General features: G+C 47.6%; 4 protein-coding genes across 4 annotated transcripts; 2 read left to right on the top strand and 2 right to left on the bottom strand.

The window, feature by feature from the left end:
- Positions 1-646: 646 nt before the first annotated feature.
- On the bottom strand, positions 647-2,381 carry F5147DRAFT_712996 (thymine dioxygenase). Its single transcript, XM_041438388.1, has 12 exons — positions 2,351-2,381; positions 2,150-2,268; positions 2,018-2,093; positions 1,771-1,949; positions 1,590-1,714; positions 1,467-1,539; positions 1,349-1,414; positions 1,235-1,292; positions 1,069-1,169; positions 990-1,001; positions 857-931; positions 647-788 (listed from the first exon to the last, which is right to left on the bottom strand). Exons 2-12 carry the CDS (start codon positions 2,159-2,161, stop codon positions 747-749), a joined length of 819 nt encoding a protein of 272 aa, XP_041289069.1. The 5' UTR covers positions 2,162-2,268; positions 2,351-2,381; the 3' UTR covers positions 647-746.
- A 3,746-nt stretch (positions 2,382-6,127) lies between these two features.
- On the top strand, positions 6,128-6,439 carry F5147DRAFT_814626 (capsule O-acetyl transferase; the record flags this gene model as incomplete). Its single annotated transcript, XM_041443526.1, has 1 exon — positions 6,128-6,439. The coding sequence occupies one exon, from the start codon at positions 6,128-6,130 to the stop codon at positions 6,437-6,439; it is 312 nt and encodes a 103-aa protein (XP_041289068.1).
- Positions 6,440-7,746: 1,307 nt separating this feature from the next.
- Positions 7,747-8,922, bottom strand: F5147DRAFT_777487 (uncharacterized protein; the record flags this gene model as incomplete). Its single annotated transcript, XM_041441988.1, has 4 exons — positions 7,747-8,133; positions 8,180-8,403; positions 8,447-8,795; positions 8,872-8,922. The coding sequence occupies 4 exons, from the start codon at positions 8,920-8,922 to the stop codon at positions 7,747-7,749; spliced, it is 1,011 nt and encodes a 336-aa protein (XP_041289067.1).
- A 1,941-nt stretch (positions 8,923-10,863) lies between these two features.
- On the top strand, positions 10,864-13,591 carry F5147DRAFT_655941 (uncharacterized protein; the record flags this gene model as incomplete). The annotated part of the gene is made up of 12 exons (XM_041434038.1): positions 10,864-11,061; positions 11,161-11,292; positions 11,321-11,534; positions 11,634-11,727; positions 11,753-11,773; positions 11,996-12,235; positions 12,286-12,380; positions 12,567-12,923; positions 12,969-13,039; positions 13,185-13,239; positions 13,425-13,453; positions 13,577-13,591. The coding sequence occupies 12 exons, from the start codon at positions 10,864-10,866 to the stop codon at positions 13,589-13,591; spliced, it is 1,521 nt and encodes a 506-aa protein (XP_041289066.1).
- Positions 13,592-14,014: the final 423 nt, after the last annotated feature.

Here is a 14,014-nt window from a genome sequence, read left to right as displayed (position 1 = left end):
CGAGGCCCTACGAGCACCGTTGGTCAACCTATGTTATAACACCGTTGCAATGTAGCTGCAACACGTGTAATAGTTGTACAGATATATGAGCAACGGAATCCTGGTACATATTGTATCGTTTTGGCAATTCACTTACCATTGTTTGCAACTCGCTCTCTCGACCTCTTCATGTGACGCGAATAGAGTGGGCGCTGCTGTCAAAGAGTTTGCCGCTGGCTGGTCAATACTACTCCTCTCTGTACTAGCTCAGGCTGTGCGATTCGGGCACGCAGTACCTCAACTTTGGAATTTTGCAGCTGCGGAGTCTGTGAGTTCGCGACGTTGGGACTTGGTGCTGGACCCGCATTAACTGCTGGGCGTTGCCGAGAAGCGGGCTGTTTGGCTGCTGCTGGTTTGGCCGCAGGAGCGCCCGGTAGAGGTGTGACTTGAATTAACCCAGACGCTGCTGAATTCGATGGAAACTAGAGTTGCACGGTAGTGAAACGAAGATAGAAAAACAAAGAGCGAATGCTATGATACTAACGAGGGTAAGCAAATGAACGGTAACAACTTGTAATGCCAGTCCTTGTATGACAAACTTGACTCGGAATTTCGAATAAAACGACAAAGCTAAGAGCGTCTGAGACGCTTAGTCGGACGCGCAGTGATGCTGAACCTCCTTGCTCATTCTTACATAAACCTTTGGAACATTCGGACAAACAGATATTTACCATACTTATGTCAACCCATAGCACCTTTCACCAGCTTTAATAACCATCGACAAGCCGCTTCAACACATACTGTCCCACCTATTCCGTCACCATTGACATCAATATATGTAATTTCCATTTGCCACCGGGAAGGCAAACCAACTCACCGAGTTGGGCTCATACTTCTTGGGATAATCTGCTGACCATGTACCAGGGATCACATCAACGACTGTGGAAAAGTCCTGTACATGCCAATCGTCAATCAACAAATCTGGCATAAAAAGGGGAAAGATGGCGCACGGCAGCACAGAACTGATATATATATATGATATGTCGACTTATCAGCTAAGGGACGGAGGATTAGCGGGTATAAACTCACGTAGGGGATAGAATATCGATCTGGAAGCATGCCATCCTTCATTACCGCATCTTGCGGTACGCGGACGCCATGCATCGGGCTCCGTATCGTGTCGTTCGACCCTACAGAAGTCAAATCAGCACATTGGTAGCTATATGGTCCCAGCAAAAACCAAAGGAACCCTCACATCGCCGCAAGAAATCCGCTGCGTTAACGATGATCGAGTTCGGAATTGGCGGTACCGCCTTCAACCATAAATGAGTTTTGACTTTAGTATGGAGGTGACCTCAGGGTTACACACCATATACCTCCCAGGCTCATTCGGATCCTCGACTTCGAGGCCCCCCACGTTGTCTTGAAAGAGGACCTGCCTTGGGTTAGCCTCGATGTATGATGTGAAAGGACAGGGGAGACTTGACTGTAAGCGTAGCATAATCTGTATGATTCGAGATCCGTGCAACCTTGTTCGTAAGGACAGATTCGAGGGAGATGCTAGTATCGTGATTCAAGCTCACATCAGTCGACCAACAATGAAAGCTTACCTGGGATAGTGTTGCAGTCTCAGATCATTATCTGGCATCCTATGATGCTTCACAAGCCACTCCTCCTCCAAGCCGAAACCCAGCGCGAGCGCGCGAAGGATGTTCTTCTCAACCTCATGGCATTTCTTCTTCTCCGTCAGAATCAAGGTACAATGGTTCTGGCCCAAGTGGACACACTGACCCAATAGAACGCCAAACACGATTCCTTGAAGCCGGGGAGGATGTGATCGGGCGGCCAGATGTTTGGCATCAAGTCATCGTCCTCGCGCCCGATGTCGAACGACTCTTTCACGCTTGGGAGTGGTATTTCAGCAGAATCTCCCAAATCCGGGAGTTTCTCCCGGCCGGGGAAGGTGTAACCTGAGAGATGACATATGTGAAAGTGACTAAACCCCTGATCTTAGTATTCGGCAATGGAATTGTCTAACCTCGATGATGCGTTCTAGAGTCTGGAAAAGGCGCGAGCATTTTGCTTTCGTGCGGAAGAGCAAAAAAACGCTTCGACTATCGCACGACTCATAGGTTAGAAGTCCTAGCTAGGGAGGCGGCTGTTAACCCACCCAATCAAACATCTCTTGGACCTCTTCGTTCGATAGACCGAAATTCGTGAGGTAGACGAGTCCATACGATTTGAACGACCCGAGGAGCTGATCTGCAGCCTGCTGTTTCGCAGATCCGTCTAAGAACGGAGCGAAATCAACAACGGGGATTGGATTATTCGACATAGCAATGTTAGATGGTCAAGTATGAAACTAGCTTACATCTTTGGTTGCAGCCCGCCCTTTTAAACAGGACCCGGCAGGTCGAGGTTCGAGAAGCATGATGATGATGATGATGATGATGATGATGGTGTGAGAACAATATTTCAGGTATGGTGAAGCCAGCAGTTAGGGAAACCAGAGGCGAAAGATGGCATTGCTGGCAAAATCTAGCTTGAATTCGCTGTTAAATGTTTTTCCACGATTTGCCCAATGTTATCTGTATAAGGAGCCCGTTCAGTGTGCCCATAGTACATACCTAGATCGATCCAACCTTTGCTGGCTGATCCCCATGGCCCTGATGCGCACTTTCGGAATCATCCGGAGGTCATCAGAAACTGGGTGTTCGGAAAGGTGGTATCATCGAGTGCCACCTGGAATTTAAAACTAGATGTTGACTCGTGAATTGCCGCCTGCGTCGGCAGAAACCTTGCTTGACCCAAACATTAAGTTGTGACGAGTGAGAGCCTTGTCAGACAAACGTGCCACTCTCTGTTTTTCTCTGCAACAATTTCGGCATACTCCGTTGGCTGCGTATTGTGTACATGCACAAATGTCCAGCTTCGTCTGGCTCAGTGAGAGTTGGGACACGACCTATTTGTGTTGGGCGGTCCAGCGTTAGCTCGGGGGGGACGCAAGCAGGTGGAGCCGCTGGGTGGGCGGGAAACCTGCTTACGAATGTGGTCGTGTTCTAACTCTTGTGCGGTGCGATCAAGATAAGCGTCTTTATACACCAATGATTAAGATACTAATGAAATACGGAGTAGTAACGGTTCGAAGTCTAATTAAGAGGAAGTGGTGGGTGGGAGCAAGGAACGATAAGTATCGTGAGCGAGAGGATGAAGGATGTGTAGCTCGACGTCGTAGGTAGGTCGAAAAACGAACGAAGGAAGATTGCGCTAGCGCTCAGCTGGAAGTGTGGTGCCGGGAAACTCCGCACCTACGTCTCGGCACCTGTACCATATCAAATTACCTTGCTGGTTTCCTACGACAATTGAGGGCATCTGGGAATTCGAATTTCCGGGTCCGTCCGGCCGAGTCCGGCTGGGTCTGTCCGGCTCAAGATATTTTGTATGCAATAGAGTATGACACGACATAAGTACATTAACAAAACTATATAGGAACATCAGAGCCCGCAGCCCTCACAGATTTGGTCCAGACTTATTTCAGAGATACCTGCATGAGTCATGAGTGAAAATATGTAACAGTTTAGAATCTGCATGAGTCCATTAGCAGGCAAGCACAGAAATGTAACACCATTGATAGAGGACGAGAAAGCCGGTTGAGCCAAATGATTGGTAGGCAAGCTGCTAGCACAAAACTGTAGTAGATGATAAGAAAGCCGGCCAGCCCGGTGCACGAGAAGGACAGGCAAAAAGCCCATCTGAAAGCTCAAACTATATCTGCAGCTGCACAAAGCTGTAATAGTCAGGTGAGGCCAGGCTGGAAGATCACTAATTTGATGTATTCAAGACAGTAACGAGTCATGAAAATGCGTTCATTGTATGACACGACGTTAAGAACTGACGAGTCGTGCACAGACGGATCCGGACAGACCCGCATGCAGCCGGACGGAGACTGCCGGAAATTCGGATTCCCAGACTTTCTGCGACAATTAGTAGACCAACCGGCAATTTCCGGCAATTCACGTGATGCCGTCGGGAAGACGTCCCATCTTAAGAAGAAAGGGAGAAAGGTTTCAGAAACGTTCGCGCGCTCGCGTGGTTTTCGCGTAGGGCCATGTGGTTTTCGCCTAGATGCGCTTAGATACGCTTAAGGCCACATGTTTTTCGCTTACCTTGCTTAAACCTCTTTTTGGAAACTCGTGTGGCTTTGTCACGTGTTTTTGAGTGCCGACTCAATCGCCGCTGCCTGCGCACTACTCAACACAAGTATTTTCCCTATTGTAATTGTCTATGGTACATACATACAGTAAATGATAAAATTGAAAATAGAACAACATATGATACAGACAGGATATATATGGTGACAGGAAATGAATGAGAAAAGGTTGTGAATAAATAAATAAAAAGGAAATGGACAATGTAGAGACTCAACAACTGGAGAACAGGAGATGGGAGGAGACAGAAAATTGGGAATGGGAAACAGGGAGAATGGGAGATTGGAGAACAGGAGATGGGAGGATAGAAAGACAGGACACAGGACACGGGACATGGGACACGGGACATGGGACACGAGAGGACACAGGACACAATGGGAGATGGGGGGCAGGGGAAAATGGGAAAATAAATACATTCAATGATACTGTTACATATTTTGTAATTTTACTTTCTTCAAAATCCTACTCAAAGAATGCAGAACTGACTGATCTTATGTACTATGCACTTTTATATGGTGTGGTAGATTGTACTTTCAGTTTTTTTGAAATCCACTACTATCAAGGCATGATCTTATTCAAAATGCACAATTTATTAGGATGCAGCCTTCTGAATTATTGGGATGAAGCTGAGGCCAGGAAGCTAAAAAAAGAGGGCGAAGCCCTCTTTTTTGCTTCCTGTGCCAAAGGCAGAATGGGTGTGGACTTGTCTAAGAAGTAAAGTACGACGGTTTTCGGAAATGGTTGGGTGCTCGCATGGCTTTCGCCTATTTCGCTAAAGGCCATGTGGTTTGCGCTTAGCTCGCTTAACCTTGATTTGGCAACTCGTGTGGTTTTGTCACGTGTTTTCGAGTGCCGACTCAAATAGCGTCGCCAGTTGGGAACTTAGCACGACATTGGTAACTGTATATGTACATGGCATTAAATAATTAAAAAGATGTCTTTGAGCAGGGGAAGGCAGATGAGTTTTTCCCTACTGTAATTGTTATGGTAGTATCTGTGTTACGCACTCAAATAGATCTGTTAGGCAGAGCCCTAAGAGGGGCGTCGTCCGCTAACGTTCGTGACGTAACCGGAAGGATCCGGTGTAGCAAGTGAGACTGGCGACGACGAGTCGGCAGTGATCACAGTACGCGCGTGTCACGTGACTTCTGAGATGGATGTCTTAGAAGTCGCTCAAGGTAAGGACAGTCTTGTCCGTACGATGAGGTCGATCGAGGTAGACTTAGTCGCGATGAGCAACTAAGAAAAGATACTAGAGACTGAAGCCAAAGGGGCGTTCAGAGGGAAGTATGTTCCAGGGAAGATTGAGTAGATTCAAGTTAGAGAATCTAGTACATGGTGACCGACTACTTATACTAAGTGGAAAGGGTTAAGGGCAAGGCTACCGCACAGTAGGTAAGGGTAAAGGGGATACGAGAATGGTATAGGTGCGTTGGCAACATGGCCGGATTAGTGATGGGTGGTTGAATGTGGAATGAGACCGAGAAACGTTGGAACAAACCAACGGTAAGAATACAACGTGCGGGAATCCGCAGTCAGGGGAAACAGAAAGAGGAAAGCCACATTGGTGGCACGAGTCAGACCGAGTCATAGGTGCGGGACCACATGGGTGGTCGAATCAGGGGAGGAACGTGCGTGCACGTGCATAGAGGCGGGCGATGCGAGGGACGGGAACGGTCCCGAGGATCCGGTCAACGGAGAATCGGTAAAGGAGGACGAGCCGGTAGATGGTGAGGGCAAGGATGAAGGGAAAATGATAGGGGGGGCCACGTGACCGATGTTACTTGTAACAATCTGTATACATACATCAAATAATGAAACAATGTATAATACAATTACAGACAGGGGGAAAACAAATATATGGTGACAAGAGATGAATGACAGAAGGTTGTGAAAAAATCAAAATCAAAGGAGACACTGAAGACAATGTGGACTCAAAAATGGGAGAATGGGAGGACATAGAGACGGGAGACGGGAGACGGGAGACGGGAGACGGGAGACGGGAGACGGGAGACGGGAGACGGGAGACGGGAGACGGGAGACGGGAGACGGGAGACGGGAGACGGGAGACGGGAGACGGGAGACGGGAGACGGGAGACGGGAGACGGGAGACGGGAGACGGGAGACGGGAGACGGGAGACGGGAGACGGGAGACGGGAGACGGGAGACGGGAGACGGGAGACGGGAGACGGGAGACGGGAGACGGGAGACAGGAGGATGTAGGACGGGAGACAGGAGACAGGAGGATGTAGGACGGGAGACAGGAGACAGGAGACGGGAGGATGTAGGAGACAATTGGGAGATGGGTAGGTGTCGGAAAAAAGTTAGGTACCATTGTAATACTGCCAGATTACAAGTCCAGCTCAGCACCTTAAGAAAACCTTACTGTATCCATTCGACCTTAGGTTCGTCACAGCATCGCTGAGCCCCCGAACCGAACCTATTTCGTGTGACAGTCACACCAAATTGAGGGTAGCGAACCTAAATGTGTGACATTTTGTTCATGGGTGGTGGCATAAATTATAATTTTACCATGTTTTTCTACTTACTTTCTACCTCTTTTACCTTGAATATTGAAACAGTTACCTCTTTGCGTTACATTTCATTGCATGTGTGTGTATTATGTAGAAAAAACATGTAAATACGAACCTATTAATACTTCTGTCACACCACCCTCAGCCAGACGAACATGCGAACCTACCATTATGTCATGTCACACCGGGACCCCCACAAACCTAAGGTCGAATGAATACAGTACAAGGCATTTTAATGGGCCGTTCTGAGGCACGGCGAGGCAAAACTCAACATAAGGTCATCAAAAGGGCCCTTATAAGTGCCTTTTAATGGGCATTAAAATATTATCTTACCCATTTAAAAGCCCTTATAAGGACACCCTCCAAATAGAGCATTAAAATGTCTTGCAAGGCCTTAAAACCCTGGGAACTTTTTTCCGACAGGCAAAGATGGGAAAATAAATACATTCAATGATACTGTTATATATTTTGTAATTTTGTCAGAATCCTGCTCAAAGAATGTAGAACTGACTGATCTTACTATGTACTATGTACTATGTACTTTATGTGGTGGTAGATTGTACTTTTAGTTTTTTGAACTGCTCATAAATGTATTTTCAAAATTATCCAAAATGCACAATTTATTAGGATGCAGCCTGAGGCCAGGAAGCCAAAGGAGGGCGTAGCCCTCCTTGGCTTCCTGTGACGAAGGAACAACACTCATTTTCCTCCCCTGAAGGAGTGCTACGCACTCCTTCGAATTGTGCCGAAGGCACAACGGGCGTGAGCTCATACTAATAGTGGGAAGAGCATCTAAAAAAACACAAGTCGGTCGACACAAGTTCTGAACTTGTTCTGAACAAGCCTATTTGGTGTAGCTCAGGGCGGTGTTTGTAAACACTCATCTTGGTTTAATTGAACATTTGTCTCAAGCCCGATGTGCTTAAGTAATAAATATAATGCATTTCGTGAGGTAAAGAGCCGTATTTTCAATGTATATACAACAGATCTACTAATAATACAAGTATCGTGATTTATAATACATGTCACGCGATATCCGAGTTTGAGTCCAAGTCGAAATCGGAGAGCTCATTCTTGCACTGTTGAGACGTCCCACAAATGACCATATGATCCTTCCACCCATCCAAGTCGACTTTCTCCTCATCAGTGAGATCATCCATACCTGAACAGATCATTTCAAAGGTAAAAGCATCTGTGTCTGGGGACGACTTAGGTGCAGTGAGTATCAGGTGTGCTTGTTCCGCCAGCACACATTTCGTTATTGCGCCGGCCAGTCCCATCGCAAAGTGCAGCTGTCTGCGTGGTGAGACGAGCAAAATGTCGAGTTGGAAGTGCATATTCCATACCATTCTCGTGACAAGGTGAAGGATGAAGTGATTTTTGAACTTGGAGTGAATTGTCAGTGTCCCATCCTGTTGACAACTCAACATGTGATTGAAAGTGAAATGAAGACCATACCGCATTAAACGAATATTCGTGCATGAATGTGTTGTTTCGAATGAGGTGTCTCACACGATCCATGCGGAAGGTCTCGGGGGAGATTGGACTACCCTGCGGAGGGAAAAGTCTGTAGGCCATTATGACACCTTCTCGAGTGAGGGTCGTAACTGCCGTGCACATGACAATTACCGCTCGCCAGATTGTTGCAAGGTCCTTGGTTTGATTCTCCCAGTGTGGTATTCCTGTTGGTCCATTAGTTATAAAAGTATTAAAAAATGATCATACCCTGAAGCCCTGGAATCTTGGGTGTCGCCTTTCGAATGATAGACTTGATGATACGTTTCTTGTCGGCCATAGACAAGGCCATCACGTCCTTTGTGAGGGTGATGCCCACGACAAGTTCTTTGGAGTGCTTGAAGATCTGATCGTGGATGGGTCCTGTAACCTGGAAATGATGGTTGTCGCCTGAGGCTCCTGCATGGCTTGGAGTTGCACTCGGAGTTGCCTGCATTGTTGCAGTGACATCAGCCTGTGTTGTTGCAGGAACAACGGGGCTCTCGTGAGTAAAATGTGGTGTTCCAGGTAATTGTCGAGTATGTCGTCGTCTGTTGGACGATCGTGCGGGTCCCGTTGTCTATAATAGAGTTTGAGAGAAATAAACAAAATATACTTGAAACTTACGTGTATAACTTGTGAACACGGTATCTCACCCGTTGCGACGGGGAGAAGAGCATCTTGAGGCTCCGATGGTTCCTCTTCATTGTGGTCAAACAGTTGAGGAATTTGTACATGGTGCGGTGAAGGTTCAACGATACAGCGAGGCACGAACAATGCTCCTGACTGTATCTATAATTGTTGTAAGGTCATGCGTTGCCTAGTCTGCTATACTTGAGACGACAAGTGCATTCGACCCTAAAGGGGAAGCGAGTGCAGCAAGGATCTAGAGGTATGCGCTGAAAGCGCTACTGGTTGGCCAATGCGAAGCGCGGGAATGCGCGCACGTGTATGCGGAAACAAGAGAGAGTAAGAGTGAGTTTGCTTAGGTGATGATATGATGTAAGACAAGAGAAGGGAGATGCGAGGTGTAAACAAATAGATTTCTACTATGTTCTGCTAGGTAAATAGTGGGTAGTAACCAGTAAGTCCTCTGTCGTTTTTGGTGGGTGAGTAAGTGAGTAATAGTATGTACTGCTGGCGCTTAAGTATGGCGCCTAAGCGCTGTCATGCGGAGCCGAAGCGCTACCGAGTAAGGTATGTAAAGATATATGTAAGTAAGGGTCCATGATAAAAATAAAGATGGAACGATAAGCAAATGTGAGAAATGGAAATATACGCACTAGGGGACTTGGTGGACAGTGGATGGATGCTTCCGGATGGCTGGCGCTATAGGGCGCTCAAGCGCGGGAAAGCGCGCGCGCATATACATCGTGAAGCGCGGGAAAGGCACGTGCGCGAGTTGCGCATTGCGCAGGAAAGCTGCGCCTCATGTAGGAATAGCTGTAGGAAGCATACAGAGTGATGCTACAAGTTCGTGCTGTATACTCCTTGGTGAAAACTGCAATATTGCACAAGGAGAGGCATGAGTCTCTACACTGTGCATCGCGCAATGTGTGCGCAACTTCCTGCGCTTCACGATGTATATGTGCGCGAGCTTTCCCGCGCTTGAGCGCCCTATAGCGCCAGCCATCCGGAAGCATCCATCCACTGTCCGCCAAGTTCCCTAGTGCGTATATTTCCATTTCTCACATTTGCTTATCGTTCCATCTTTATTTTTATCATGGACCCTTACTTACATATATCTTTACATACCTTACTCGGTAGCGCTTCGGCTCCGCATGACAGCGCTTAGGCGCCATACTTAAGCGCCAGCAGTACATACTATTACTCACTTACTCACCCACCAAAAACGACAGAGGACTGAACCAGAACAATACCCATTTACTACACACCAGAGCATAGTTGAAATCTATTCCTCGGCACCTCGCATATAACATCTCTCAGCTTGCATCTCTCACCTCTTGTCTAGTGTCCAATCATCACTTAAGCCAACTCACTCTTACTCTCTCTTGTTTCCGCATACACGCGCGCACATTCCCGCGCCTCGCGCGCACCTGCACTTTGCATTCACCAATCAGTAGCACCCTTTGGCGCCTACTACTAGATCCTTGCTGGACTCGCTTCCCCTTTAGGGTCGAACGCACTTGTCGTCTCAAGTATAGCAGACTAGGCAACGCGCGACCTTACAACACTTATAGATACAGTCAGGAGCATTGTTTGTCCCTCGCTGTATCGTTGAACCTTCAGCGGCTCGCTCACGCTCGCATCGCATCAGCTTCGGCTCTCGGCTTTCGCGTATTCCTTTAGTCTCAGTTACCCTTATTAGTTTCTACATTTCCCCTCACACTTTTACTTAGAGGAATCATTCTCAGTAGCAATCCCCTCGGGCCGAATCTATACTCGCGTCCAGAGGTCTATTTGAGTTTTTACCCCACTTCTCCCTTTCTTCCCATTTCACCCCCTCTCATCTAGCTATCATTCCTCGCACACACCAAGTCTCATCTCCTCCTCCCCCTAGCAGTTCGCCTGGCCCTCCAAGTCCGTTAAATAGCCCCACATCTTCTCCTCTATCCAGCGGACGCGCCACCACTCCTGAAACATCTCTTTTTTATTCTAGCTCCAAGTCAGGGAGCTCTCCCAACACTATGAATTCTGACTTGTGCACTTCACCACTAAGCACAAGGCCGGAAAAGACACTTGGGACTCCAGCTAAGGAGATGGATAGCATATCTTTTGATCTGTCTAAATCTCCGAACCCTCAATGTGCTGCACGACGGCAGTTCATGCACAACAGAATGATGAGGAAGCAGCGTCCATATCCCGTATATCCAGCTCCAATAGAGGTTCGTTATGCAGCTCATGTCATGGGGCAAGAGTGCAACCCATATGTATCATTTGAAACATTTCTTCAGGTACAATCTATTTTTTCTACTGGATTACAGGGACTGATTTTTATATTGAAAAAGCATATCGGATACTTGGAAAATGGCCTTGCGCAACTGCATTCTTCAACCCTGTACAAAGGCTATAAAGCCAAGCTTGCTGCCTGCAAGACTGCATGCCAATGCCTTGTGGTGACTGCGTGGGAAATTGAAGAAACAGTGCTTCACTGCATTCCTTGATGCCCTGCATACCAAGAATGAAGAACGACTTGGATTTGCAGACAAGGAGTTGCAGAGCTTTAGGAAGATTTTTTCTGAGCGTGACTGCACGGAAGTTGACGATGATAGAGATTACCTTCAAGCCATCTATGAAGATGAATGCAAAATCCTTCGTGTTACCTCAGCCCAAGCTGAACAGATCTCAAAGATCTTAGGTTCACGAACCAAAGACGCATTCTTACAATCCGGACCTGCGGACTCGTGATCCCAGTTCCCCAGTCTTGAGATTCACAATGATGATGATATTGTTCTAGACTCTTCTTCGGACCTGGATTCCGAAGAAGAGTGTCTCGGGGCACCGGTGGGGGCTGGTGAAGCGCCTGATGATGTGACTACTAGTACCACCATGTGAACTTGATCGGTGGCTATTCAGCTGCATGCCCTTCCAATCGCGGTATGTGAAACAGATTTTTGTATTCAATGTACGACACTGATCAATCGATAAGAGGACATGTAATATTACATGTTGCTCGTGTTACTGTTTCATTACGATGGCGACCCCCCAGATTGTATTGGTTTGTCACTTGCATGCTTTACTTTTACATTGTACCCCTTCATCTTACCCTTCTCCAGTGTCTTCTGATTGACACATATCTTGTTTAAGTATGGTTTGTAGTAGAATGCTATGTGGATATTTATCTGTACCCTGCGCCCTTATTGTGCCCTTACTACTCGAGTCCTCCCTGCATATGCCTGTAAAACGTGCTAAAGGTAAAACAATGATACTAAAACCCACTCGCGGGTCTGGTCTGAATCCCTCACACGTCCCAGCGGACACTCAGATGCATCTCAGCGACGAACAACCCCATGAACCAATGGCAAACACTTTCAATCCACATGAGGGGTTCAGCTCAAGGTGTGTGCTTTTCTGTCTTGACAGCTACCACTGATTTGTGCAACTACTAGCACTCATTACGACAACTACAATTCCTTCAGTGCACATGCTGCCAGTGGTTATGCACCGTCGTTCCACCCTGCTCACACGTTCGACACTCACGTGGGTCCGTCAAGCGCTCACGTTGCATCATCAAGTACTCGCCCTCAGGCTGATGCATCTTTAAGTGCTCCCGCTGAGTCATTGAGCGCTCATACTAATCCGTTATCAAGCGCTCACACTCATCCATCATCGAGCACTGATATGGATTACACATTCCCCAACCCCGATTATAACATTTACAACAATACAGTTCCTAGTACCGACCCTGCCTATCAATCCCTACCAAACCCCAACCACGACATTCCTGCCAGTGGTTATGTGTCGTCGTTCCACCCTGCTCACACGTTCGACACTCACGCGGGTCTGTCAAGCGCTCACGTTGCATCATCAAGTACTCGCCCTCAGGCTGATGCATCTTCAAGCGCTCCTGCTGAGTCATCGAGCGCTGATATGGATTACACATTCCCCAACCCTGATTATAACATTTACAACAATACAGTGCCTAGTACCGACCCTGCCTATCAATCCCTACCAAACCCCAACCACGACATTCCACCGTATGGACCGTTGGCGTTCAATTATGAGAGTTATGGATCATTTGAGGTAAGTCACTTGATCGTCAATGAGACATTGTCACTGATCATTTTCACAGGCTCATACAGTCCCAGGCATCTCGAGCATCTTTCCAATTTCGACAACATGCAAGGACCTAACCCGCTGAAGGTGAGGAATCTTGACTATAGGTGAAACGCTAAAGCTAACGGGGGTTCTACAGTAAGACCAGGATACGAGAATACGACTCGACCCAAAGGACAGCTACTGAGAGAAGTTCCTCTTTAATGTAATGGAGGGAGTCTTCGCCAACTAGACGGGTGGTAACAGGCGCGCGAAGGCGCGAGAAGATAACGCGCGCGTAGGCGCGAGTAAGCAAATGCGAAGGCGCGCGAAGGGCGCGCGCGAGCGAAAGATGCGAGGGGCGCGCGCGTATACGGAAGCGTGCTTTTGAGCGATGGGGGAGAGTGTTCAAGTATAACAGATGCGCGAGCGATGGTAGAATAGTGAAGTATATCGGATTTCAAGTACTAAGGTGCACTTATACAATTTGCAGTATACTCAGATGAGGGAGAAGGGAAGAAAGTAAGTTAAAAGGAGCTTTCCCTCTATTTAAGAAGGGAGATTACGCTATGCGGCGCGCTTCCGAGCGTGGTACCGAACCGAGTAACCATATCAACTCTAAATATATTCTAAAGCCTATGATAGACTTTCTATATGTAAGCGCGGAGATCGGACCGAAGGTACGTCAATTCAGTGAAAGGGATAAGAATAACGCACCAGTAAATCAGCGAGGACATAGGACGGACGGACGGACAAGGGTACGAAGGCCTAAGGGGAGGCGCACGAGCGCGCGCGAAAGGCGCGAGTGCGTGTAAGGCGCGCGAACGAGGCGCATACGTAGGGCGCGCGCGTGAGAGCGCGTATGACTGATCCTTCGGATAAGAGCTGGAACGTGTAGGGAATTATGTGGGTAATAGGGCCGTATATTCCGCATTGAGAGGCGCGAGTCTCTACACCGCTGTAGAGACTCATGCCTCTCCTTGTGCAATATTGCAGTTTTCACCAAGGAGTATACAGCACGAACTTGTAGCATCACTCTGTATGCTTCCTACAGCTATTCCTACATGAGGCGCAGCTTTCCTG

The sequence above is a fragment of the Suillus discolor genome (assembly GCF_016758755.1).
Source record: "Suillus discolor strain FC423 chromosome Unknown F5147scaffold_59, whole genome shotgun sequence".
NCBI lineage: Eukaryota > Fungi > Basidiomycota > Agaricomycetes > Boletales > Suillaceae > Suillus > Suillus discolor.
Note: the sequence above shows the minus strand (reverse complement) of the source record. Positions and strands in the feature narration are given on the sequence as shown.

Coding starts and splice junctions, on each gene's coding strand:
- F5147DRAFT_712996 (XM_041438388.1), bottom strand. Junction 1,950..2,017: donor CTCTAGAACGCATCATCGAG/GTTAGACAATTC, acceptor GTCATCTCTCAG/GTTACACCTTCCCCGGCCGG. Junction 789..856: donor AGAAGTATGAGCCCAACTCG/GTGAGTTGGTTT, acceptor GTGACGGAATAG/GTGGGACAGTATGTGTTGAA.